The following is a 25,259-nucleotide window of genomic DNA, read 5'->3' as shown; positions in this document are numbered from 1 at the left end:
TGGAGATAAATAAGTATTTGAGGTCAGCAACCCATATCATCATAGGCTGAAAGCTCAGGAAGATGGCTGTTTTCAGGAGGAAACATTCTTTGGGACAGAAAAACCAGGTTGAAAACATGATCCAGAATATCACAAAGAATATACAGAAGATAAAGTTGGGATATAAAGGAGAAATGCAGACATTCCAATACCTATTCAATAAGAATTTCAGAAATTAAAAAAATAAAATAAAAAATGGGTGACAACATTTGAATAATAGCCAAAAAATTTCCTAAAATAAACACCCACAAATTGAAGGAATCCACTGAATTCCAAGAAAGATAAATAAAAAAAAGTACATCTTGACACACTGTGAGGACATTTCTGAGTAAGAAAAAAGAGAAAATCTTAGGTCACCAGAGCAAAAACAAACAGAAGCATGCAAATAAATCAACATAATAGATACCCTGTTCTTACAATGCAATAAAAATGTAGAAATTAGGTACAATAGTAGCCTCAGACTTCCTATATATCTGGAAATTAAAATACATTTGAATAGTCCGTGGGATACAAAAAGATGGAAATGACAAAATATTTAACTGCATAAGAACATGTGTACATACATAAAAACCTACAGGATGCAACCAAAGCAATATTTAAATGCAATTCATAGACTTAAATGAATTTATTAAAAGGTAAAAAACAGACCTAGGCCAATTTGGCTCAGTGGGAAGAGCATCGGCCTGCAGATTGAAGGGTCTAGGGTTTGATTCTGGTCAAGGGCATGTACCTTAGCTGCAGGCTCAATCCCTGAGCCTGGTCAGATGTTTGTGAAGGCAACTAATGGATATGTCTCTCTCACATATATGTTTGTCTCTCTCTCCCTTCCACTCTCTCTAAAAACCAACGGAAAAATATCCTCAGGTGAGGATTAACAAACAAACAAAAATGGTGAGAAATAGATCCCTAGTATCTTCAGAAGGTAGGGTTATTAAGTTAAGAACAAAGGGGATAGGTTTAAATGGCAGATTAGACACAGATGAAATGAAAATTAGATAAACACAACAAATTGGACAACCTAGACCAGTGATGGCGAACCTATGACACGTGTGTCAGAGGTGACACATGAACTCATTTTTTTGGTTGATTTTTCTTTGTTAAATGGCATTTAAATATATAAAATAAATATCAAAAATATAAGTCTTTATTTTACTACGGTTGCAAATGTCAAAAAATTTCTATATGTGACACGGCGCCAGAGTTAAGTTAGGGTTTTTCAAAATGCTGACACACTGAGCTCAAAAGGTTCACCATCACTGATAGACAGTGGTTCTCAACCTTCTGGCCCTTTAAATACAGTTCCTCATGTTGTGACACAACCATAAAATTATTTTCGTTGCTACTGTTACGAATCATCATGTAAATATCTGATATGCAGGATGGTCTTAGGTGACCCCTGTGAAAGGGTTGTTTGACTGCCAAAGGGGTCGCGACCCACAGGTTGAGAACCTCTGACCTAGAAGAAATGAAAGCTGGAGGAAACATCCAACCTACTAATACTTAATCTATCTTAAAGAAATAGAAAATCTCAACAGATCAATTACAAAAGGAGATTTAATCAGCAATCAAAAACCTTTCAACAACAAAAAGTTCAGGATCAGATGGCTTCACTGGTGAATTATACCATAAATTTAAAGAACTACACAAATCCTTCTCAAATGAAGAAGGAAGAAGAGGATGAGGAAGAAGAGGAAGAAGAGGAGGAAGAGGAGGAGGAGGAGGAGGAGGAGGAGGAGGAGGAGGAAGAAGAAAGGAAGAACACTTCCAAACTCATTTAAAGAAGCATCATTGCCATGATACCAAAGTCAAAGCAGAAACACAAGAAAAGAAATTACAACTGCTGAAAGAAAAAACTAAAAACTAGAATTCTATAGCCAGCAAAAATACTATTCAAAAATAAAGGGAAGGATCATCCCATTTGATATTAAAACATATTACAAAGTCACAACTACCCAAAAACAGTATTAGGAATAGAAATAGACAAATGGATCAATAAAAGAGAAGTGAAATGCATACCATCCAAGCATATATTGGAAGTTCATTTATAAGTACGGTTTTGCAAACCAGAGGATGAAGGTAAATTAGTTAATAAATGGTATGCGCAAATTAACCATATGGGAAAAAATAAAATTAGACCTCTATCTTCCACTATTCACAAAAACAAACTCTAGATGAATTAACTGCTTAGTACTGGCTCAGCAAGTCCTATAACCATAAACACCTCTACTGTCAACTCACACCCATCACGTCCCAAAGAAACACTTCCCTTGGCCATGCCTCTGAAAGAGGGGGACTGCAGTAAATTGCACTATTCTGTGTATTTGGTACTAGAGGCCCAGTGCATGAAAATTCATGCACTGGAGTGGGGGGGTCCCTCTGCCCGGCCTGCCCCTTCTCACAGTCCAGGAGCCCTCCGGGGCAGGAGGCAACCTGGCGATCAGGGGAAGGAGACACCCCATCACACCTCTGTTGCTGCCACTGCCGACAGTGCAAACCTTGGCCGGCCCTGGTTACCTGCGCCTCAGGCAGCCCTGGGTGGCTAGGCAGCTGCCATCTGAGGCTTGCTGCGTGCCTGCGACCCTGGCAGGGCTGAGGGGACTGGGCGCCGCCATCTTGTGGTTGTGGGCGCTGCCATCTTTGAGGGTGTGGCAGTCAATTAGCATATTTCTGCCTTATTGGCTGTGGGCACCGCCATCTTTGTGACAGCATGAGGGCCAATTAGCATATTCCCTCTTTATTAGATAGGATAGGATAGAAATCCTCCATAATAAAAAGTTTAAAGAATGGGGTGTGGTGGGGGGGGGCGGGTAAAACAATGCAGAGAAGGATATAGATTGTGCTGATACTGATATTTTAGTCTATACTTCAGAATGACGCTATAATTTGAGCAATTTAAGTGCTCTCAGGTAAGAGAAAAGATAGTAATTAAATCAAATCCTTCCTCTAGCAGAGCTTACAGTTGATTCTTGCATAAGGAAAAACTGATTCTTAATAATGCCTAATGTCCATTTTCTTGCTTCTCTTTGTATTCCAATTTGTGATACTAGAAGCACTAACAATTTTGTGCACAATACCAGTATTTGCAACAGTTACACGCAGTGACTGGGGAGCACTTGTAGTTCTAAGCAATTCATATTATTCTTTAATTTGTATCTATGTAAATCTAGACATATCTGCATGAACATGATATGAACTCTTTAAAATGGCAATTAGATGGCAAGACTAGAATGGTGATTAAGTTTATATTAAAATAATAAGATTTACATATTAAAAATAAATAATTTGTTATTCAAATAATTTTTATTAATATTCATTGTATTGTACCTTAATTTTATTTTATTTTTTTTTTTTTTTTTTTTTTTTTTTTTTTTTTTTTAAATATATTTTATTGATTTTTTACAGAGAAGAAGGGAGAGATAGAGAGTTAGAAACATCGATGAGAGAGAAACATCGACCAGCTGCCTCCTGCACATCTCCCACTGGGGATGTGCCCGCAACCCAGGTACATGCCCTTGACCGGAATCGAACCTGGGACCTTTCAGTCCGCAGGCCGACGCTCTATCCACTGAGCCAAACCGGTTTCGGCTGTACCTTAATTTTAAAATAATTTTAATATTTCAGAGAATTTTATTTATTTATTTATTTATTTTTAGTTTTATTTTTTTAAATATGTTTTATTGATTTTTTACAGAGAGGAAGGGAGAGGAATAGAGAGTTAGAAACATCGATGAGAGAGAAACGTCGACCAGCTGCCTCCTGCACACTCCCCACTGGGTATGTGCCTGCAACCAAGGTACATGCCCTTGACCGGAATCAAACCTGGGACCCTTGAGTCCTCTATCCACTGAGCCAAACTGGTTAGGGCTCAGAGAATTTTAAACAATACTTTTTGTACTTATTTTATGTTTTTGATAAAAATATACTCAAATTAGTATATTTTGAATAAATACATAGTTTTAATCCTTAAATCATACTGTCACTAGAACAACAAATAAGTCTTGCTTATAACATATTCACTGATTTTAATAAAAAAATACAGTATACTAATTTATTCATTATATATTGATATAATTAATAATTACATTAATAAAACAGAAAGATGCAAATTGCCCATACCTTCACAATACCCACCAGCCAATCAGGAGTGAGTATGCCAATTAACCCAACAAAGATGGTGGGTAATTTGCATACACAGGCGTCAAGCGCGCTGGGGTCGAGGCACCAGCAAACGCTCTGCACTGCCCCAGCCGCTGGGGGCCTGTGGGAAGGCAGAAAGGCAGTGCAGGCAGCCAGGGTGAGGAACGCCCATTCTTGCATGAATCTTCCTGCATTGGGCCTCTAGTATAAGTTATAAAATAATAGATGAATTAACTGCCTAATGTAAAATGTAAAAATATCAAATAGCAATTTGTGTAAGAGAGAAACAATGATATATAAAAACTTCATATCTATTACTTTTCATGATTGTGCTTTTTGTCTTAAATATTCCCATATTATAAAACCTGAGAGATATCTTACATATTTCCTTGTAAGTTTTTAAAAGTTTACATTTTACATTAGGCAGTTAATTCATTATTATTTTATTACTTATCCAAAATTCACCAGTCCATCATCAAATAGCCATAATAAATGCATTCAGTTACCTTTGATATTTTTCCAAGTCAGTCATAAAAATAGCTTTACATATATTTTTCTATTTTGTTGCAATGGTGGCATATTTGAGGTTGAAGACTAGAACATTTTATTTCACAATTTTAAAACTTCATTAAAAGGCTTAAATACTTAAATATACAGTAGGGGCCTCCATTTGTACTCTGCCTGGGTCCAGTAACCGTTGGGCCAGGCCCCCACCCGGAAACAACCTCAAGTTAAGTGTAATTTACAAAGTGGTCCGCGACAAGGATATAGCACAGAATTACTTGAGGCCCAGAGGCATGTAAAGCTAACAAGTTGATTTAGTTTCTAAATCTACTTTTGTGCAAGTCAGCAGAAGAAAAGGAAAATTAGCATCCACACAGGCAGGTTTTTAAAAGTAAGGAAACGGAACAATGCAGGCACTCCCCCCTCCCTCCTCCTAGGAAGACTGGATTCAATGGAGCCAAAAAGGGAGTCCTCTCCATTCAGCAGGCAAGCGAAGGCGACCTCCAGGAGGAAACGTGGCTCACTCCCTTTCCTGCATCATGAGCACACAACTAAAGCAGCCTCACCACACACCACCTCGCCGACAAGGAACGAGGCGCCGCCCCGGAAGCCCCGACAGAATAACTGCAAGAAGCGCCGGGCCTGTGCGTGGACCCAGCAGGCTCCGCGCCCTGGTCGGCTCCGGGTGCAAGCCGGCAGAAAATGGTTAAGGGTTAAAACTCCCAGCAGCTTCACAGAGACGGAGGCAAAGCCGGACGCACGCACGCAGCGATAGTTCAATACAGGGTCCTCGCTACATGCAACGTTTCCCAAATGTGAGCCGCTGGCCAAGAGGGAGGGCAACACCTTCTTCTGTAACGACTGAAGTGTTAACGCAACTATCTAATAAAGCACGCGTCATGCCGCCCCGACATTCAGCATACAGACCCATTTTGTTCTGACCACTATTCGGATACAGGGGGCCTCAGAACACAGCCTGAAAGAGGGATCCAGGAGAAGCCGAGCAGACGGCGCAGGCCCTGAAGGCCCGCGGGGTGGGGTGGGGTGGGGTGGGACAGGGCCTGGGGCGGGCACCATCCTCCGGAAGTGGGCCTCGTGCCAGTCCTGCCCTGCCTGCAGCACCTCGCACCGCACCGTCACCCCTGGGAACCACCGTGGCCTCCACTCTGAAACCATAAGATCACACCTGCCAAGCCGGCCCGGTTCCGAGACACAGTGCGGGCACGGAGAGGGCTCCCGTCACATCCGCCCCTGACCGAGTGACCGAGTGACCGTTGTCCCTCAGAGCACAGGCTGAGCCCGCACAGCGAGCACCGCCCCCTCGGACCCCAGAGCGCCTCTTCCCCACCCCCACCCCCCACCCCCGCGGGCTACGCAAGGCCCTCTGGACTCCCTCAAACCTGGCACCGTGCCTGTCTGGCCTTTTCCACAATGGCTCCTCCTTCACCCTTCACTGTCCGGGCCGGCAGGCCCCCCGCCCCTGGGCCCAGCTCGACCTGCCGCTCTCAGAGTTTGCGTCGAGTCCTGACCCAACGGCCGCCCAGAGTCGTGTCTCAGCGCCTGAGGCGGCCAGCTGAAGGCGGGAAGCGCCTGTCCAATCAGCGCTATGTGTGGTCTGCACCATGTCCAATCAGTGCTACAGCCCAGCAAGGTCCCGCCCCTTGTAACCGTCGCGCGTGCCGGCAGCAGGAGGCCAGAGTCAGGAACGCCGAGGTGGGCGTGGCTCTGAGCCTCAAGTAAGTGGACTGCAGCGTCCTGATCCTGACCCCAACCCCGACCCTTGACCCCTCCCGGGCGCCGTCCTCGCCGGAAGGCTGCTCCTCAGGTATGCGCAGCCAGAGGAGGCCTCAGCTTCTCTTCCGTCTCTTCCTCCAAGGGCCCCTGCCATCCCCCAACCACCCGGGAGGGCTAGTCAGGGCCGCACAGACAAGGGGGACCAGCGAACCTGCCAGGATGCTTGGGTTGCACGCCCTCTGGAGAGTCCCACGCTGTGGGCCGGCAGAGGGCAGCAGAGCCACACGGGCCAACTCCCCGCGGACCTCAAAGCCTCACTGCCGCGCCCTAGCCCTGGCTTCGGGCCAAGACTCAGTCTGCGTCAGTCTTGCTCCCTCTCCGCCGGCCACGCCCCCTCCTCCGGACAGCCACGCCCCGTCCGGCCCCGCCCCGCCCCGCCAGGCTGCCAAGCCCCGGTCCTGTTCTGCAGGAGGGTTTCCTGCCTGGGTTTCCTTGAAGCAGGAGCGGCTGCCTCCTTCATGAGGCAGAACCCAAGTCCCCTATGGGAAATTAGGCATCGCCCCTCTGGGCCTGATACTGAGCAGCAGCATCAGTATATTCCAGGCTTTTTACAATGTTCCCATTTAAAGTATCAGTTTAAACGATAAAAGCAATCGTGCTTTTGTAAAATATACAAGCCACACAGAAATGGATACAGCAGACACTTCAAAAATTATAAGTAGTGATTTCTCAATTTGCCGCTTTGTAGCAGAGGAGAAGAGTTGATTCCTTTTATTGCTTCATTTGTACAAAAAGCATAGGAATGGTTCGGTAAACATCAGTATACCACCACAAGGAAGAAAAAAGGCAAGCACTCTTTTTAATCTTATTTGTTGTTAAATAGGTTTTTAGATTATAGTGTTAGATGAAAATTCTTTTCTATCAATCATCATCAAAATTGGGTTCTGAGGTAAGTTGAGAACCACTGGTTGAGAACCACTGCCCTAGAGCTTTCTTCATATGTGACTTGGCACAAAAGATTGTATTTCAGTTTCTCAAAGACATGCACAACTGTGCTACGGAAACAGGTACTAGCATACAATTAAAAAAAATTTTTTTTGGCAAGGCACTAAGTTTGACTATTTAGGTAAGAATAAGACTGCTATTTACCAGTGGACTTAGGTGCGCTCCACTCTCTTCAACTAAAAAAAAATGGGGATGTTATCTACCAGGTAGTGTAATTTTCAAAATTAAATGAAATCAAATACAGCACCTAGCACTGTGGGCAAGCAAATAAGAGGACACAATGAATATTAGTTTCGGTCCCCTGTGTACAAGGCACAATGCAGGGGGAGTCAGACACACAAGAGTATAATACTGTCTCATCCCCTGCAACCCCCTAGAGCAGTGGTTCTCAACCTTGGCTGCACATTAGAATCACCTGGGAATCTTTAAAATCCTGATTTCTGGTCCTCATCCTCTGAAAATTCTGTTTCTTTGTTACTAATGTTGTGGCCCCACCCCATAACAGAGAAACAGAATTTCCAGAGGACGAGGCCCAGAAATCAGGATTTTAAAAAGATTCCCAGGTGATTCTAATGTGCAGCCAAGGTTGAGAACCACTGCCCTAGAGCTTTCTTCATATATGACTTGGCAAAAAAGATTATATTTCAGTTTCTCAAAGACATGCACAACAGTGCTACGGAAACTGAGGTACTAGCATACAATTAAAAAAAAATTTTTTTTGGCAAGGCATTAAGTTTGACTATTTAGGTAAGAATAAGACTTAACCATGAAATTATTTAAACAATCAAGAAGCTTCTAACACGTTTCTGTAATGAGACTACAAGAAAAACACATTCCAGCTAACAATTTGTGCACATACAATTTAATTTTAGGTTTGGGTGAAATCACTTCAAATGATAGACATTAAAATACATTTGGGGAGACAACCCAACAATTGCACAACCCACTACAAAATGTTAACATTTAAGCAATATAACTGTGTTTTAGGGTCTGAAAGTTCTCGTTAAGCAGAACTTTATCAACTAGGCAAGTACATTTAAGTTTTTTAAAGGCACATTGAGGTTCTTTTAATACTGAAGATATAATATTTTATACTCCATGACTAGAACCTTTTGGCAAGTAACTTTTACATGGATTATAAGATTCTCTACATGCTTTTATACAATACGTTTGGCAGCTCTAACCTTCGTACATGAATACTCTGGATAATTTCTTGCAATCTGGGTTGGGGCCAAGGACATAGCAGCCAGGGCCCTTACAGGCGTGCTGACCTAATTGGACAGTTTGTTAAACAACAGGAAATGCAACCAGGCTTCTCTCTCTCTTGCAAGTCAATGAAGTGAAAAATGCTAGTAGCCAAAGCTCGTTCAACTTAATCACAATATTTTAAATCAAAATTCAGTGTTCTTAAATCAGAAAGTACTCCCTCTAGATCAGAAAGCCTTTTTCTTCTTGGAATTTTAAAAACACAAAAGTTGCCATTGTCAGAGCTGCCTCACACAGATTGTCAAACTGCAGCGGGAAGGCCAGGGAGGGTTGGGGGGCAGGAGGGAGGTGGGTAAGAGATCAACTGAAGGACTTGTATGCATGCATATGAGCATAACCAATGGACATAAGACACTGGGGGGTAGGGGAAGCCGGGGTATTGTCAAGGGCGGGGAAAAAAAAGGACACATATGTAATACCCTTTGTAATGCTTTAAGCAATAAAAAAAATAAATTAAAAAAAAATAAAATGCATAAAGGAAAAAAAAAAAGTTGCCATTGTAAAAAAAACTGGTTAAAAGGCAAAACTCACCCTTTACATACTGATTTAACAAATGTCAACAAGCATTAAAAAATTCAGAGTTAATTCATTGGTGACAGCTGTCACAATTACCTTAGAAGTTTCAACTGTGTCATAATTAAACTCCACAAGTTGGAGGCCTTGTCTACCCTGGCTGGGTTTTTACACTTCAGAGCTAGCACCTGTTGTCAGAAAACCATCACTCAGCACCAAAAGACATCACCAGCCCCTTGCTGGGAGTTTTACTAGTAAGTCATTGTGGCACTCTGAGGGGACAATGGCCTTGACTTCTTGGTTGGAGAGATTTAGAAAAAAGAAAGAAGGAAAGAAAAGCATTTAACATTTTAAAACTAGGAAACAAGTTTCAACAATTTTAGAAACTCTCTGATCTGAAGGCACAAAGAATTACGTTGGCAGGTAGCTGATAAAACCAGGTACATATAAATATAATTTAAAATAAAACCTGGGCATATATAAATACAATTTAAAACAATTAAAAAGTATAAATATTTGTGAATTATTTTTCCTCCAGTGCTCTGGCTATTGCTGAATAAACTTTCTAATTCCACTTGGCATCCTCACTGTCTGAAAGATGACTGCTGGAATCGTCTGATGCTTAAGAAGACAAAGAGTCATCTTGATCATCAAAAAGGTAATTGAAAAGGGCGTTGTGCCTGAAATTTTTAACAACTTAAGGCAGAGTTTCTTATCCTGTTTAGGTAGTTTCAAGCCTAAACAGAATTGCCTGATAACATGCGGATAGGTAATTATCAAGTAGGTGCAAGAGACGTGCGAGATGTGAGAAGAGACACTGAAGCTGTTTTGTTAACATTTTAAGCTTTTCCTCATTCTCAGCTGTGATGTAGGAGACACAGCTTCACCAGGGCAGCCTGGATTCCCAGGAATGGTTGTGATGACTGATAGGCATACACTGCTTGCCTATTAATAGTTTTCCACAGTGAGAAGTCCACAAACATTGGCAAGCTCAGGTTTTCCTTGCCCCAGGGCAGGAATGCCTCAAGGAACCATGATGGGGGTCACACTGGGGCACAAATACACACACTGGTTTCTCTTTTAGCTTATTAAATCCAGAATGCTCCCGGGAAGGCAACCACTAGGGATCAAAGGTCCCAGCATCACAATAATAAATAACACCTATGTTTACAAGACCCAATCAGGACACATGCAAAAGCAATCAGGCCTTCCTAGAGGGAGGATGCAGGCCTTTCCCAGAAACCCAGTCAGAACCCTCTCAGAGAGCCCAGCACTCCTGCACCTACCCACCCACACGTCCCCAGCATGGTACACGCTAGGCCTCTGGCCACCGGAGGCTACATTTTACAGCCGACACAGACGTTTCAAGTAGATGGCAGGATGGCCACTGCCAGGGGTCCTCGCAGCAGGACGTGAGGTCAGACTTAGGTGTGGGGACGGAGGGCAGGGAAGGGCAGCTGCCTCTTCTGTGAGCGCCCAGCTACGAAGTGACCGCAGGTGTGGCTTGGGAGCAGGAGCGCCAGGTCCCTGGCCCGAGGCTCAGATGAAGTGGATCCAGCTCTCCTCGCACTCCCCTCGGGGCATGTGCAGCTCGTGGTTGCGGCAGGTGAGGCTGTAGTCGCGGCCATCGTTGTTGTCCCAGTACTCAGCGCCGGCCACGCGGTAGCGCACTGCGAAGTGCACGCGGGAGCCTCGCGCCAGCAGGAAGGGTGGCACTGGGAAGCCAAAGGCGAAGACGTCCTCAGTGCCCTCAGAACCCGCGGGGCCCCGCCACCTGGCCACAGCCTCGTGGGTGCTGCGCCAGTCGGAAAAGGTGTAGCGCACCACCACCTGCTTCTCGAAGGCCACGTTGCGCACGCGCACGGTGCCGCTGATGCCCAGGTCCGAGCAGGTGACCCGTTCCAGGCACACGAGCTGCCGCCCCAGGCGCTCACCGAAGTCGGCTGCCTCGATGGGCGGCAGGAAGTCAGGCACCAGACACTGCAGGGTGAACTCCAGGTCCTGGCGGCTGCAGCACAGGTCCGAGTTGATGGCAAGCCGCGACAGCACGTGCAGGGGCACCGAGGGGTCGTCGCCCGCGTTGAACACCTTGACCTGCGTCAGCTCCAGGCCCAGTGCGTCCGCGAAGCGCACACGGTGCTGCCGGCTGCAGTCCGGCCGGCACGCCGGGCCGCCTGTGGCCTTCTGGCGGCGCTCGGGAGAGCTGGGCAGCGAGTGTGCCCGCCGCACGATGATGGGTCGCAGGCTGGGGTCGCATCCTGATGGTGCGGATGGCGGCGGCGGCGCGCGACCCAAGCTCCGGAGGGGCCGACAAGGCAGCTGCTCCGGGGTCGCGCTGCTCTCCAGGTCCGAGAGGCAGCTAAGGCTCCGCGGGGCGGACTTCCGGGACCCCAAGGCGCGGGGCAGGACCGCGGGGCCCGAGCTTCTGGACATGGCCCAGCAGGCCCCCTGGCGATGGGGGTACAATCAGAGGGGCAGCCTCCCGACCCCGCCTCCAATACCTCGCGGCGTCCCCAGCCGTGCTCAGAAGTCCCCAGTGTCCGCTGGAACTGCAGCCCGAGGGAACCCTGGACCCGCTGCGCCTCCCCTCTGCCGCTTCGCCCCTCGAGTCCTCTCCCAGGTCTTCCGTTAGTTGCAGCGAAAACAGGGCTTATTTCCCAAGAGACGAATGGTATCTCCAGGGCAAGCTTTTCGGGGCCACAGGGGAGCGCACGCACCGCGGCTCTGCCTCCTGGAAGGTTCTTACCAGTAGAGGAAGGCTGCGTGGGTGGAGCGGCCCCTCCCACCTTCCCGGTCCGCGACTTGACTTACATGGCTGCAACTGGTCTACGTGCAACCTCCCTGCGAGCCTGCGCCCCGCTCCGCCCCTCGTGACGCCGCCCTGGCGCGGGCTCCCGCGGGCCAGAGCGCCGCCGGGGAGCCGGCTGAGCTGCGCGCCGCCGCGCCGCCCCCGGTCCGCCCCTGCCGCCGTGCACAGCAGAACGGCTTTCCCGCTAGGGCGCTGGGAAGGAAGGCTGCCGGCCTCGTCACGTGTCCTCGGCGATCAAGAAACAGGTCTGATCAATTTCTGTCTGCGTCTGCCAGGCCGCGCGCCTATAAATCATAGATCCGTGTCTGCACAAACGGAAGACAAGGAAAACGCATGCTGTGGGTCCTTGGATTTATGGGTTACTGGTGGCAGGGAGGGAGGGGTTGCAAAAACTGGCCTTTCCAGGAGCTGCCCCCAAGCTCATTTCAAGCCCCTAGGCTGGCCAGCTCTTTGTACTTATGTCCTGCTCCCTGGACCCTCGGCTGGACCAAGGGAGCCTCACTGCACAGATAAGCATCTGGTCCACAAGTCACCCACAATGCTTTGCTCCCAGGACCACCAGCCAATTCCTGGGGGGGCGGGGCGGTGCTGCTGCTGTTCCTCTCTAGCCGCCAAGCCCCTAGCAGTGGTTCTCATCCTTCCTAATGCCGAGACCCTTTAATACAGTTCCTCATGTTGTGGTGACCCCCAACCATAAAATTATTTTCGTTGCTACTTCATAACTGTAATTTTGCTACTGTTATGAATCGTAATGTAAATATCTGATATGCAGGATGTATTTTCATTGTTACAAATTGAACATAATTAAAGCATAGTGATTAATCACAAAAACAACATGTAATTATATATGTGTTTTCTGATGGTCTTAGGCGACCCCTGTGAAAGGGTCGTTCGACCCCCAAAGGGGTCGCGACCCACAGGTTGAGAACCGCTGCCCTAGAGGCAGATGTGGGAACAAGAGTTAATACCCTGTGATGAATTATGCAGCTATCCTTATTGGGAAGCGTTTTTGCAGACAAAATCTTGGACTTTTAGCTTTGTTTTGAGGCAAGCCTGAACCAACCTGAGCTTTTTTTCTGCATCCTCAGGGCCTTCGGGTATGTGTCTCCTTAACTTTGTGCAAAAAACGCAGAAGCCTGGAGCAGCTTGGGGCCAGGAATTCTAGAGGGTTCCTTATTACTGTCCAGAGCAGAAAGAACCAAACTAATGAAAGAGGGTTGGTAAAGAACATCCTGTATATCTAAAATCAAGCCTGTTGATTTTGGCATACCTCATTAATTAAGAGCCCAGATGGGATTTTTATTACCATCACATGTAAACTGACCAAAAAGTCATACATGCTTATTGTGAAAAGTAATACAGCAAAGTTCCAGGAAGACAATGAAGACCTATAACCCACCTCCTTCCAGGCAGGCGGCGTTATTAAAGAGGCATTCACTTTCAAATCGGGGCACTTTTAGGCCACTCAAAATAAGAGGCAGTAGCAGCACTGTGTGGTCTGAGTCAACAGAATTTCACAAAGAGATAAGACGATATGATATTGTGTTAATATATTGATAATCTTTTAATGGGTTGATGTGATAGTGGGATTTGAAAGGGAGCTTCACCAATAGAGTTAAGCTCCATGAGAGGTGAGACATTGCCACAATCCTGTCATTTTCTAGGCACTTCTGTAATTATTTGTGAATGAATGAATGATTGGATATGGGAGCTTTGGAGTGACACCTGACCTTAACTTCACAGATTTCCTCAATATGTTATTTCCAAAGAGATGGGGTGTGTGAGTGAATCCGTTCGCAGCATTTATAGCAGTGTGATCTCATATCCAATATCCACTGTGAAAATAAAGTAGAAAAAATTAAACTGTAAACATAAGGCAATCTCTCCCACCAATATTTTAATACTATACAAAGTTTTAAAAACAAGCTAGTGAGAACCAGCCCAACTCTGGATACAGGACCATGTGCAATAAATACTCACGGACTGTGCTGGCTTCGGCAACAAACATCCCCAAACGGACTGATGCAGAGAGGCTTAGCATGGACCCTGGGCAAGGATCATATGCAAATTTTGAAATTTGTGAAGCGTTCCATATTTTTAGAAACAAACTTGTAGATACAGAAACAAGTTGATGGTTGCCAGATGGGAAGGGAGTGGGGGGATGGGTGAAAGGGGGAAGAAATTAAGAAGTACAAGCTGCAAGTTATAAAATTAGTCCCTAACGTACAGCATAGGGAATATAGTCAACAATATCCTAATGACCATGTCTGGTGTCCGATGGGTACTGGACTTACTGGGCTGATCACTTGATAAGTTATATAAATGTCTAATCACTATATGTCATATGCCTGACACTAATACAATATGTATGTCAACTATAATTGAAAAATGAATTTAAAAAGTACTTATTGACTGATTTCTGTTGCTTATAGTTCCAGTGGTAAGGAGTCTTTTCAAAATATAAGAGGAATAAAGAAGCCACCTCCCCACTTTTCACCGTCTTCTAACAGATTGCACAAGAATATTTCAAGCACAACAGAACAGGTAATGTGCCCGATGGAGGATCGTACTTAGATCTGTTCTGGTTTCTGCCTGTTTCTTGTGTGTTCATGGGATTCATCACCACTTGTCTGGTTTTTTAGGCAGTGCATCCAGCCCTAGATGATGACCAGCCCTGTGATTTTTTCAAGAAAGGGAGTAGGGTGAGTGAATCTCATCAGAAGAGCAGGTAAACGGTTTTCCTATAACTGCTGTATCTTGTAAAATTGCTCCATCTCGATCCTCCAGACAGACTGTGTGTGGTTGGGGAAAGAAATAGTATGTCTGTGGATAAGAAACATGCACCTGTATTTTTATCTAGCAGAAATGAGTGAGCGAGTGGCTTTAAACATGACTAGTTGCATGTCTACCACCCATTTTGTTTTTTGCCCCTTCTGACATATGGTGCTGAGAAGTATTATTCTTAGTGAAATGCTATGTCCTTGGTAAGTAAATTGAAAAGAAAATATTGTCAATGCGGATATGGGGTCCTACCTCAGAATGAATTACCCCAGGAAGAATTGGGTGCTCTTCTAGCCAAGCACACCGTGTTCAGAAGTTCCCTCTACCCACCACACACCAGACAGCACTAACCGGTTTTCCATTCTTATTGTGTCTTAAGAAACTATGCAACTGTGTCCTTTTAAATACAGAGTTCCTGTTTCCTATTCAAAATGCTAATGAGCTTTTGGTTGAAGGTATAGGTTGCATATGCTACACTTCTTCATATTAAGACTAGGGGCCCAGTGCACAAATCCATGCACTTTGAAAGGAACTGTGAGCCTCAAGGCTGCGGTAGGCACAGGGGTGGGTCTCGACCCATCCTTAGCGCCTTTGCCTGGCCCCTCCCGCTGTGGCCTCTGATCACCTGTCTGCCAACAGCCCTGCTGCCACTCTCATGCGCTGACAGCATCAGCCCCGCTCCCACCCGCTGAAGGTGTGAAGCGATTGGAGCTGGCACCATCAGCAGGTGCGAGTGGCAGCTGCTGCCCTGATCGCCCCTCAGGAGCAGGGGGAGGTGGAGAAGCCCTCAGGGGCGATCAGGGCCAGCAACTGCCGCTCACACCCACTGAGGGCGCCAAGCAATCAGGACTGGCTCTGGGCACCGGCAGTGGGTACAAGCAGCAGCTCTGGCGTTGGCTATGGGTGCGAGCAGGGCCAGCACTGGCAGTGGGTTCAAGAGGCGGCTGCCGGCTCCTATCTCCCCTCAGGAGCAGGGGGAGGTGGAGAAGCCCTGAGGGGCGATTGGGTCCAGCAGCTGCTGCTCGCACCCGCTGACAGCGCCGAACAGTCAGGGCTGACGTTGGGCACTGGCAGCGGGTGCGAGCAGCAGCTACGGCACTGGCAGAAGGTGTGAGCGGGACCGGTGCTGGCAGCAGGTGCGAGTGCCAGGTGGATCACAGGGCACAGGAGCAAAGAATTTTCAGTAACCACCAGAGGTTCACCCCAATGACAGTGACTGGTGCCCTGCCTTGGTCTGGCGCCCCCACTCACCTGCTCTACCATCCTGCCATGGCCAACGCCCACCATGTTCCGCACATGACCCTGGTGGGCAGCGTACATCATAGTGACCAGTTGTTTGGTTGTTCGGTTGTTCTGCCGTTGGGTCTATTTGCATATTAGCCTTTTATTATATACGACTAAAGGCTCAGTACACAAAATTTGTGCACTCTGGAGGGTCCCTCAGCCTGGCCTGCACCCCCTCACAATCTTGGACCCCTCAGGGCAATGGTTCTCAACCTTCTGGCCCTTTAAATACAGTTCCTCATGTTGTGACCCAACCATAAAATTATTTTCGTTGCTACTTCATAACTGTAATGTCGCTACTGTTTTGAATCGTAATGTAAATATCTGATATGCAGGATGGTCTTAGGTGACCCCTGTGAAAGAATCGTTCGACCGCTAAAGGGGTCGCGACACACAGGTTGAGAACCGCTGCCTCAGGTGATGTCCAAATGCCAGTCTAGGCCTGATGCGGGATTGGGCCTAAACTGGCAGTGGGACATCCCTCTCGCAATCCAGGACCACTGGCTCCTAACTGCTGGCCTGCCTGCCTGCCTGATCGCCCCTAACTGCCTCTGCCCCTGCTGCCATGGCTTTGTCCGAAAGGACATCCGGAATGACGCGCCCAGAAGGTCGTTTGGCTGTCCGATCTAATTAGCATATTACACTTTTATTATTATAGATTTTAGTTGGCTCAGGATCCCCACCAGCTAGTAAGTTCTATAAAACATGCCTTTTACATCTTGTTTACACTTTATTTAAAACAGGCTTATAAGAGGAAGCCATGGATTTCCTCCTGAATGTTGTTAAACACTGCTCATCACTAACAGAACAGGTTGAGAGTTCTCCAACAGACTCTTTCCAAACCAGCGGTTTTCAAAGTATACACAGTGGCCTAGGATAATAACCTGAGCTCTTAAGAAATGCTGGTTAATGATATAAAGTAGAATCTGTGCAAGCATGTCTGGCACCTGTGTTGGTTGTATGGCGTTTCCAGAACCGGTTCTGGGTTGTCTGTAGACCTGCTCGCTCCGGGAGCTGCGAGGCCTGCCTTTGGCCCCTAGCCCTGGCCAGGTGGTTCTGTGGGCGAGGGGCAGGCAGACAGTGTCTGTCCCGGGTACTGGGTACTAAGAATCGCAGTTTTGTTCCTCACAGCAGCATGGATGCCGGCCGGTCTTGGAATAAAGTGCCACGTTGGAAGAACGCTTCAGGGGAAAGGCAAAGCGAGTCCGGAGGCCTCCCTGTTCCTTCCAGGCCAAAGGGCAGCCTCCTCCGCGTCTCCCCTCCGGCTGGGGAGGAGCTTGGAGGAAGCATTTTCCCAGAAGGTAAAGCCGAAAGGAGTCCGCTGCGGCCCGGATGTCCGGGGGCCTCGGGGAACAAGCTGCTGCTGGACTTCCAGTCCCTGAGGCTCATGAAAGAGGACTCCGAGGACAGTGCCAGCGACCTCTCCGACTCGGAGCGCGTCCCCTGCCCCCCGTCCCCACGCACGCCACCAGACCTGCGTCTGCGAGCGGAGGAGATCGACCCGGTCTGCTTCGACCTTGATCTTCAACCAGGTCAGGGCCACGCCAGACCCGAATACTGCTACCCCCGACTTCCTCCCGCCGCCTTGTAACTCCTGGGACTTGCGGGACATGGCTCTGCTCGCCAACACGGAGCCCAGGCCGGCCCCCGCGCCACGAGCAGGAGGGCTTCTGGGGAAGTACGTGGACCGGCTGGTGCAGCTCGAGTGGCTGCAAATCCTGACTGTCCAGGGCGAGAGAGCAAAGGCGGCGGCCAAAGCCCGGCTGCCCCCCGCGCCTGGGACCTTGCCGGGGCCCGCGGGGCCTCTGAAGAGCCCGGGGAGAAGCAAGCCCCCGGCCAGCGCTGGGTCCAGGCCCCACCAGGACGGCGCCCCCAAGTCGGGCTCTTCGCGGAAGAAAGGCGCTCCCCGCCAAGGCCACCCGCCCCATTGCTGGTTGGAGACTTCCGCTAAGCCCCTGGATGGGCTCAGCACCAGCAGGCTGTGCTCTCAGAAGCACGCCCCGGGCGCGCGGGCCGAGGAGACAAGGGCCGGCAGGATCCCTCGGCCGCGCTGGGACCTGGCCGGCAGCGACAGCAGCCGCAGAATGGAGAGCAGCAGTAACCTCCGCGGCCCGGCGCCCCCCGGGAACCTGGACGCAGCAGACCCCCCCAAGACCTCCAGAACGCAAGCACATGCAAATCCGAGGAAAAAGGGAAACGCAGATAACTGTGGTCAGGCCTCCGTAGCCAGTGAGAAAAAACACAGAACGAATGGAGGAAAGCAGAACCCACGTAAATTCAAATAACATCCGAAATGGTGAGCTGTGAAGACCAGCAGAACCCTAAATATGAGGCCCGGTAGTGACAAGATGCGAATGTCAAGAAGCGTTATGATTACTTCCACTTTGGGGCTGCCTGGCTCTTCAGTCCCCCCGCCAGGTATTTTCAACAAAAGGATGCTGGGAAGCCTTTCTTCATGTTGACAGTCTTAAGAAATGATAGCCATTGGGTAATAATTAACCAAGGCCTGTACCAGGTAAAGGAACAGAGTGACAACTCCCCGGGCAAGAGTTAACTGAGCCGGTGGGCTGTGGAGAACAGAACTTGGAGGTTGAGCTCCACTTTCCCTTCACGAGAGCAGCGCCCACAGTTTAACAGTGCCGGTCACCAGCGTCCAAGACAGTCGGTGCTGGATGCCAGTGTCCGAGGTGGTCAGGGCTCTCTCTTTTGTCCCCATCATGAGCCTTCCAAGCAGAAGCTGTCCTATTCAGCCCTAGAAGTTCTGGCTCCTTGTCAAATTGGGGAGCATGGATTTTGAGCAAAATCATTTATCACAAAGCCACCTACTACACAGAGACCACAGAATCTAGTGTTTTCGTACATTTTCCCGGATGTTGGTTAAAAAGAAGCAGCATCTTAAATTTGTGTTCTCTAAGCTAAGGATGGGAAGTCAGTGGGTGAGCAGGACGTGCTGTTTGGAGGGTCAGCGTGGAATACGTGGCACCCCAGCCCTGAAGAGGAGCCACTGTATAGAGTTTGTGGATAAAGGGCCTCTGAGCTAGAAACACATGGAACCACTTGGAATGTAACAACTATTACATTACTGATTTGGGACCCAGATCCTGCTGTCGGAGGTCAGAATAATGATCTTTTTAGTTTGCAAGAGCGGGAGTTCAGAATCTGGCTCAGCGGGGTCAGAGTGGGCCGTGGATGGGGATGAAGGTGCTGCATGTCTTCCTGGCAGGCTTGGTGGCCCGCGGCTGCGGACTCCAGAGGCTTCCTGCTTCACTGCAGTTACGTCACATCTAAGTGTCCCTGGGGCTGTGCCGTGAGATTCTGCTGATGTTAGTGGGAATAGCTCTGAAACCTTTGTTTGACTACCTTTTGCTGCACAGTATGTTTTTAAATTTATCTTATTTTTATTGTTGACACTATTACAGCTGTCCCCATTCCCCCCATCCTTTGCCTACTTCCACCTGCCCCCACCCCCCGCACCTTCCCTCTGGCCATCACTACACTGTTGCCTGTGTCTGAGTTATGCACATATGTTCTTTGGCTAATCCCTTCACTGTCTTTTATCCAGTCCCTCTTCCTCCTCCCCTCCAACAGCTGTCAATCTGTTCCATGTATTCATGCCTCTTTCTATTTTGTTTGCCAGTTTATCTTGCTCATTAGATTCCACATATGAGTGAGATCATATGGTATTTGTCTTTCTCTGATTGGCTTATTTCACTTAGTCTAATACTCTCCAGGTATGTTTAATGATGGTAGCTGATTTTTTTTAAAATTTTTATTTATTTATTTATTTATTTATTTATTGCTTAAAGTATTACAAAGGGTAGCTGATTTTAACCCTTTAAAGGAGTATTCTGTTTACATGTTTCTATGTTTTCACCTTTGGGGCAGATGAAAAACGTGGCTCTCTCATTTGAAAATATCTAACAGCTTGCAATCTTTTCCCTCAGCAGTCAATGTCATCATCAAAGGTGCTTCCTAAGTTAGCAGCATAAGGACAAGATACACATAATTAAAATAATAGGCAAATGTTAAATATTAAGATCCTGTTTTAAATCTGATTTCAGTCATACTAAATAACATAAAATTTTTATGGTAGTCTTTTTCTTCCCAGACTTTATTTTCACATATTTCCAGATCCTTTCTTACATTTTTTACCTCCTATCACCCCCCTATCCTTAACCCCCGCCCCCCGCCCCCCCCTCCCCCCCCCCCCCCCCCCCCCCCCCCCCCGAGAAAGCAAGCTCTTACCCTGAGATCTTACGCCTTTTTACACAGACAGAGCTGGACATCTCGTACGCATTGCTTCCCTAGTCCTCACTAGGGTATTCTTTTGTTCCCAGTCTATGTGCTGTGTTTTGAAAACATAGAGACTCTTCTTTTCTTTCTGGGCTTCCTGAGTCACCCCATGCATCGCTGGCTGCCCTGCTCCTTGTGAGCGTGGCAGGTGGGTCCTTTAAACACACTGGCAGGCGCTCACGATTCCTTCTCTGCCAGGTTTTTGCACAGCTCTTTAGGAGTTTCTGGCCAGTAAATCTTGGTAAGCCCATTACACACACACGTGTGCTCCTGATGCTAACACGGAAGGGTTCCCGCAGAGTTGCTGCCTATCCTGTCACGGTGTCCATCCCATGTGGGTGCTCTTGGGGCACCTGCAGGGAGAGGCCAACCTGCTTCACTTTGCTGGCTTCCTGTGGTCTGAGCTGAGGACCATCACACTTAAGAAATTAGGAGGTGACACCGCGGATGTTACATTTGTTCTTTGCATTGAAGGTGGTTACTTAATTCGGGGAGCAGTCATAATGTCACATGACAGGACGGTTTTTAAAGACTGACAAAGAGGCTTAGCTTGCTTCCTCTTTTGCCTCAGGTTGATGGTTTGTTTTAACCATTGTTGTTGTGATGGGGTCAGAGCTCCTGATGAATAGTGCAGGTGATTAGCGATGAGCACACTTCTGGTTTTATGATTTCTTTTTTTAAAAACATGTCTTTATTGATTTTTAGAGAGAAAGGAAGGGAGAAAGATAAGAGAGATAGAAACATCGATGAGAGAGAGAAGCATCCATCGGCTGGCTGCCTTCTGCATGCCACTCACTGGGGATGGAGCCCACAACCTGGGCATGTCCCCGGACTGGGAATCGAACTAGCACCCTCCTGGCCCATGGGTCAATGCTCAACCACTGAGCCACACCAGCTGGGCTGGTTTTTTGATTTCTGATCACAGATCTAACATACCCGAATTCACCAAATGCCACAGATGAACGCCGTGGTCTTCAAGCGGTGTGGGAAAGTGGAGGTATGAGCTCGTTTAGTTCATGTCTAAGCAACCGAGCTTCCTGCTGTCTAGTGAATAGTCACCGTGTTTCTAAGAAGTGCCTCTTATTTCTGGGGAGTTGTTTACATACAAGTTGCATTTAAACAAATTAAAACAACCCAAAGGGAAACAAAATAACCAAAAAGTTGAGAGAGTGTTAAGAAGAATGACTTAGGCTTAGAATCAGTCAGTGGGGAAAGTTTTAAAAACGTATAAAAATGAACTACAAAAATGTACCAGTATTACCTACAATTGTTTACGTTTAGATGGTTTCTCAAAACGTTACTGACTAAATTGGCTGAAGGTTTAGTCAGTAAAGTTTGGGTGACATTGGGGGCTGAAGACAAAAAGATGGGGGGGGGGGCTATTGTGGGCCTTATGATGGCTAACAGCTACAGGAAGATGTTCGGAATGGTCCCCAGCCTGTTAGTTTCTGAAAAGACGTAAGACTTCCTACCTTCCACGATATAAACGTTGCCCATTTATGCTTTCCTTTTATGCGCACTTGCTTGATCAGCTACATTAAAATATAAAACTCTTGGTGGTACTGTATTTCATGTAACAGAGAAGCAGTATTACTTATTCATTACATGGACAGAGCACCATTCCAAGCAGCCTGAAAACATTCAGCATGTGTGTTACTTGCTGTTAGGATCATTACTGTGTGCTGGCTTTTGTACACAATAAAACCGATACTTAAGTCTCCGTGAATCTGCATTTTCCTTCCCCCAAGACCAGTGGGGCAGTAGAAAAATACTGTCTGGACTTTCCTGAGATGGTTTTGCTTTGCTTTCAATGCAGTTTTCCTGCAGGGTTTGCCTCGTCTCTCCTCGGCTACATAAAAGAGGTGCCGAGGAGAAAATGTTGGCCCAGCTCCTTTCTGCCATGAAGCAGCATCCACAACAGCAGGGCGGGCTGTGCATTTCAATGATGAGACAGAAACATCCATCGGCTGCCTCCTGCACGCCCCCTCCTGGGGATCGAGCCTGCAACCCGGGCATGTGCCCCGACCAGGAATGTGCCGTGACCTCCTGGTTCGTGGGTTGACGCTCAAATACGGAGCCACGCGGCTAGGCGGGGATGGCAGTTTTGAGCAGCTACCACGCCAGTCCTCTGAGAGGCCCTTTGCTTCTCTTCTCAGCTCGCCTCTGACCATGAGATGTATGCTTCTGAGTCTACCAAACAGTGGCTGCTCATGGCTTTGGGGGTGTTAAACAAAATTCAACGGAGTAATTTTTAAAGACCTTATTGGCTTTATTCACTGATTCATGAATTGGGTAGCATCCCTTCTCGCAGATGGAAGGGAGCTTGGAGCAACTGTGCAGAAGGGAAGACTTGTAGGCAGGAGGGGCGGGAACAAGGGAGTTACACTGCGCAGCTCCGTGGTTGGTGGTTGCTAGGTCACCCACAGGGTCTATCAGGCAGATGACCTGCCAGTGCTGATCAGGTGACTCCCAATTGGCTGGTTGAAGATGCCATTTCTGGGGGAGCAGAAACTGTAATTAAGTGTCAATTTAGTGAAGTTGGGGCTTAGCAAGAGCAACTCCATTCTAGACCTGCTGTCTTATTTTTAACCATGGTTTTAAAAAACTTTTTTTTTTTGGTGGTTTGAAAACTTACCATATTAAAGGTTTTAAATCATTAATGTGTATAGAAAATGGTAATTATTGGATGTTGCTATTTTATTCTCCACAAGGTGGCGATTAAACCTGTTCAATAGCACTGAATTTGTTCTGTTAATACCTTCTAATCAAGGAAAAGATTTTGATTGTAACCAAAATGGAACGGGCAAGAAAATGACTGATTTCAGCCCCAAAGCGTGTTCTTCATTTAGTGTCACTGTGCATCAGAGAATTAAATGGTTGGTTCAGTGCCAGCAGGTGCTGAACACCCCATATCATTGTTAACAGTTAAGCTGAGGCATATTAAAAATTTTAAGTTTACTTGAGCAAAAATTGGTTCAGATCGGGCAGCACCAACACTAAGTGGTTAGGAGCCTCCTCAGGTAGGAGCTGGGGCCAGGATTTCATAGACGAGGAAAGTCCTTGACTGGGGGCAGCTCCTGTGGCTGCCTTGTTGGGAAAGCCTTGTTGGCTGCCTGCGACTGGCTGCCCCGACCCTGCAGGCATTGGCGGGAGTGGCCTGGGCTGCGCTATGGGGTGCTTACTCGGCTGGCCTGGCATCGGAACCCCGCCAGTCAGCGCCTCCTCCTCTGATTGCTTTAGCATCACAAAACTCTATGTAGCACAGAACAATGCTCCGTGAAGGAACACAACATAAACCACTAACTTCTGAAACTCTTCATAGAGCCCTTGCTTAAGAAATTAACTGCGATCACACTGGAAAACACACATGGGATTTTAAAAGTGGGCAGTCATGAATATAACTCTTCTCATGTGAGTGATGTTCTAGAGGAAACGAAGGCTGCATGTGCACCTTCAGCCTCTCTTCAGCTCACACAGTCTCATGCTGCGCTGCTCAGGCTCCGCAAGGGGAGGCAGTTCAGAACCGATGGCCACGTCCGTCCGCCACGCTGGCATAGTGACTGTTTTCAGGTAAAGGCACTTGAAAAGCAGTAAATACAAGAAACACACTTACCTTTTTATTTTCTTAAAAGCAGGTGAAAACTCCATGTGAAAGGCATCCCCAGAAAGAAAGTAGCATCCTTAGCACCAGGGCTGAGGAGCTGGGCCCAGGAGAATTCCACACAGACTTTATTTTAAAGGCATTCTTGTCTTTCTCTCGCCTCACCACATGGTTTCGTCTCCCACAGCTGCCTCTGTTCAGACGCCATGAAAGCAACAAGACTCCCCATTTCTCCAGGCGGAGCTTGGGCCTCTTCCCGGGCTCCTCAGTGTCCCGAGTTCGCCCAGGAGCACAGGGCGTACACATGTTACTGACTCCTGTTTGCTTTTCTCCTGCTCGCCTGGCTTTTACGACTTTTATGACGGGGGTGCGGTTCTCAGCCAAGAGCCCAGAGGTGGAGGGAAAATCGCCTCCCCACAGGAAAGGGAGTTTTCCGTCCCTGCAGTACCTAAGTGCAATTTCACAGGTTCCTGGGGCTGAATGTTGAGAAACCTGCTTTTCTGGCACTTCAGGTCTGCAAGTTCAGACCCACTGCTTTGACAGCACGTCACCCTCACCGACCTCTGCCACTAACAGCCTCGCTTATCTGTGCTATCTTCTCCGCCTGAGGCATCCCCTGGCTCAGGCTCCAGAACAGGGCGCTCTGGTACTCTGCTGCAGCGAGTGCTATGAGTGGAGGGTTCTCATGTCCACCATTGTCTTTAACATTCACGCTTTTAGTTTTTAGAGACCAGGTGTGCACAGGCCTGGGGTGGGTGCCAGGGGCCTGGATGGTGGGTGTCGGGGGCCTGGATGGTGGGTGTCGGGGGCCTGGATGTTGGGTGTCGGGGGCCTGGATGGTGCGTGTCGGGGGCCTGGATGGTGGGTTTAGGGGGCCTGGAATGTGCGTGTCGGGGGCCAGGAATGTGCGTGTCGGGGGCCTGGATGGTGGGTGTTGGGGGTCTGAACTCATGAGCGTTCTTCTCTGAGTCCTTCCGAGGGTTGCCCAAGGGGATTTCTATAGCTCCAGGCATGGCTGTGCCACTGAGGACTTCAGAGGTGTGAGTCCCTAGGCTCATTCAAGGAAAATGAAGTCTGTCCTCATGCCCCAGCCATTTGGGCTGAACCAGGCTGCCGGCTCCACCACAGGGGCTCTGCCTGCAGCCAGCCTTGCGGGCGCGGCCTCCACCTGCTCTCCCCTCTGGCCTGGGTCTCACACACAGTGGCTAATCACAGGGAGGCGGGTGTTCTCCCTCCACGGGGTGGTCTAGGTGTGGGAGGGGAAACTGAAACAGCCTCACCTCTCTCTCTTTT

The 25,259-nt window shown here is 47.9% G+C and overlaps 2 protein-coding genes across 2 annotated transcripts; one reads left to right on the top strand and one right to left on the bottom strand.

Moving 5' to 3' along the window:
- Positions 1-8,264: 8,264 nt before the first annotated feature.
- On the bottom strand, positions 8,265-11,997 carry PPP1R3D (protein phosphatase 1 regulatory subunit 3D). The gene has a single exon (XM_070421361.1). It carries the CDS (start codon positions 11,629-11,631, stop codon positions 10,738-10,740), a length of 894 nt encoding a protein of 297 aa, XP_070277462.1. The 5' UTR covers positions 11,632-11,997; the 3' UTR covers positions 8,265-10,737.
- Positions 11,998-12,157: 160 nt separating this feature from the next.
- FAM217B (family with sequence similarity 217 member B) lies at positions 12,158-23,170 on the top strand. The gene is given in 5 exon segments (XM_070419679.1): positions 12,158-12,252; positions 14,440-14,551; positions 14,650-14,735; positions 17,204-17,636; positions 17,638-23,170. Coding segments are annotated over 2 exon segments (1,149 nt in total). The 5' UTR covers positions 12,158-12,252; positions 14,440-14,551; positions 14,650-14,735; positions 17,204-17,207; the 3' UTR covers positions 18,358-23,170.
- Positions 23,171-25,259: the final 2,089 nt, after the last annotated feature.

Source organism: Myotis yumanensis, unplaced genomic scaffold (genome assembly GCF_028538775.1).
Source record: "Myotis yumanensis isolate MYYU_CA2020_CCGP unplaced genomic scaffold, mMyoYum1.0.hap1 SCAF_7, whole genome shotgun sequence".
NCBI lineage: Eukaryota > Metazoa > Chordata > Mammalia > Chiroptera > Vespertilionidae > Myotis > Myotis yumanensis.
The sequence above is the reverse complement of the archived record's forward strand: the minus strand, read 5'-3'. Positions and strand labels throughout refer to the sequence as shown.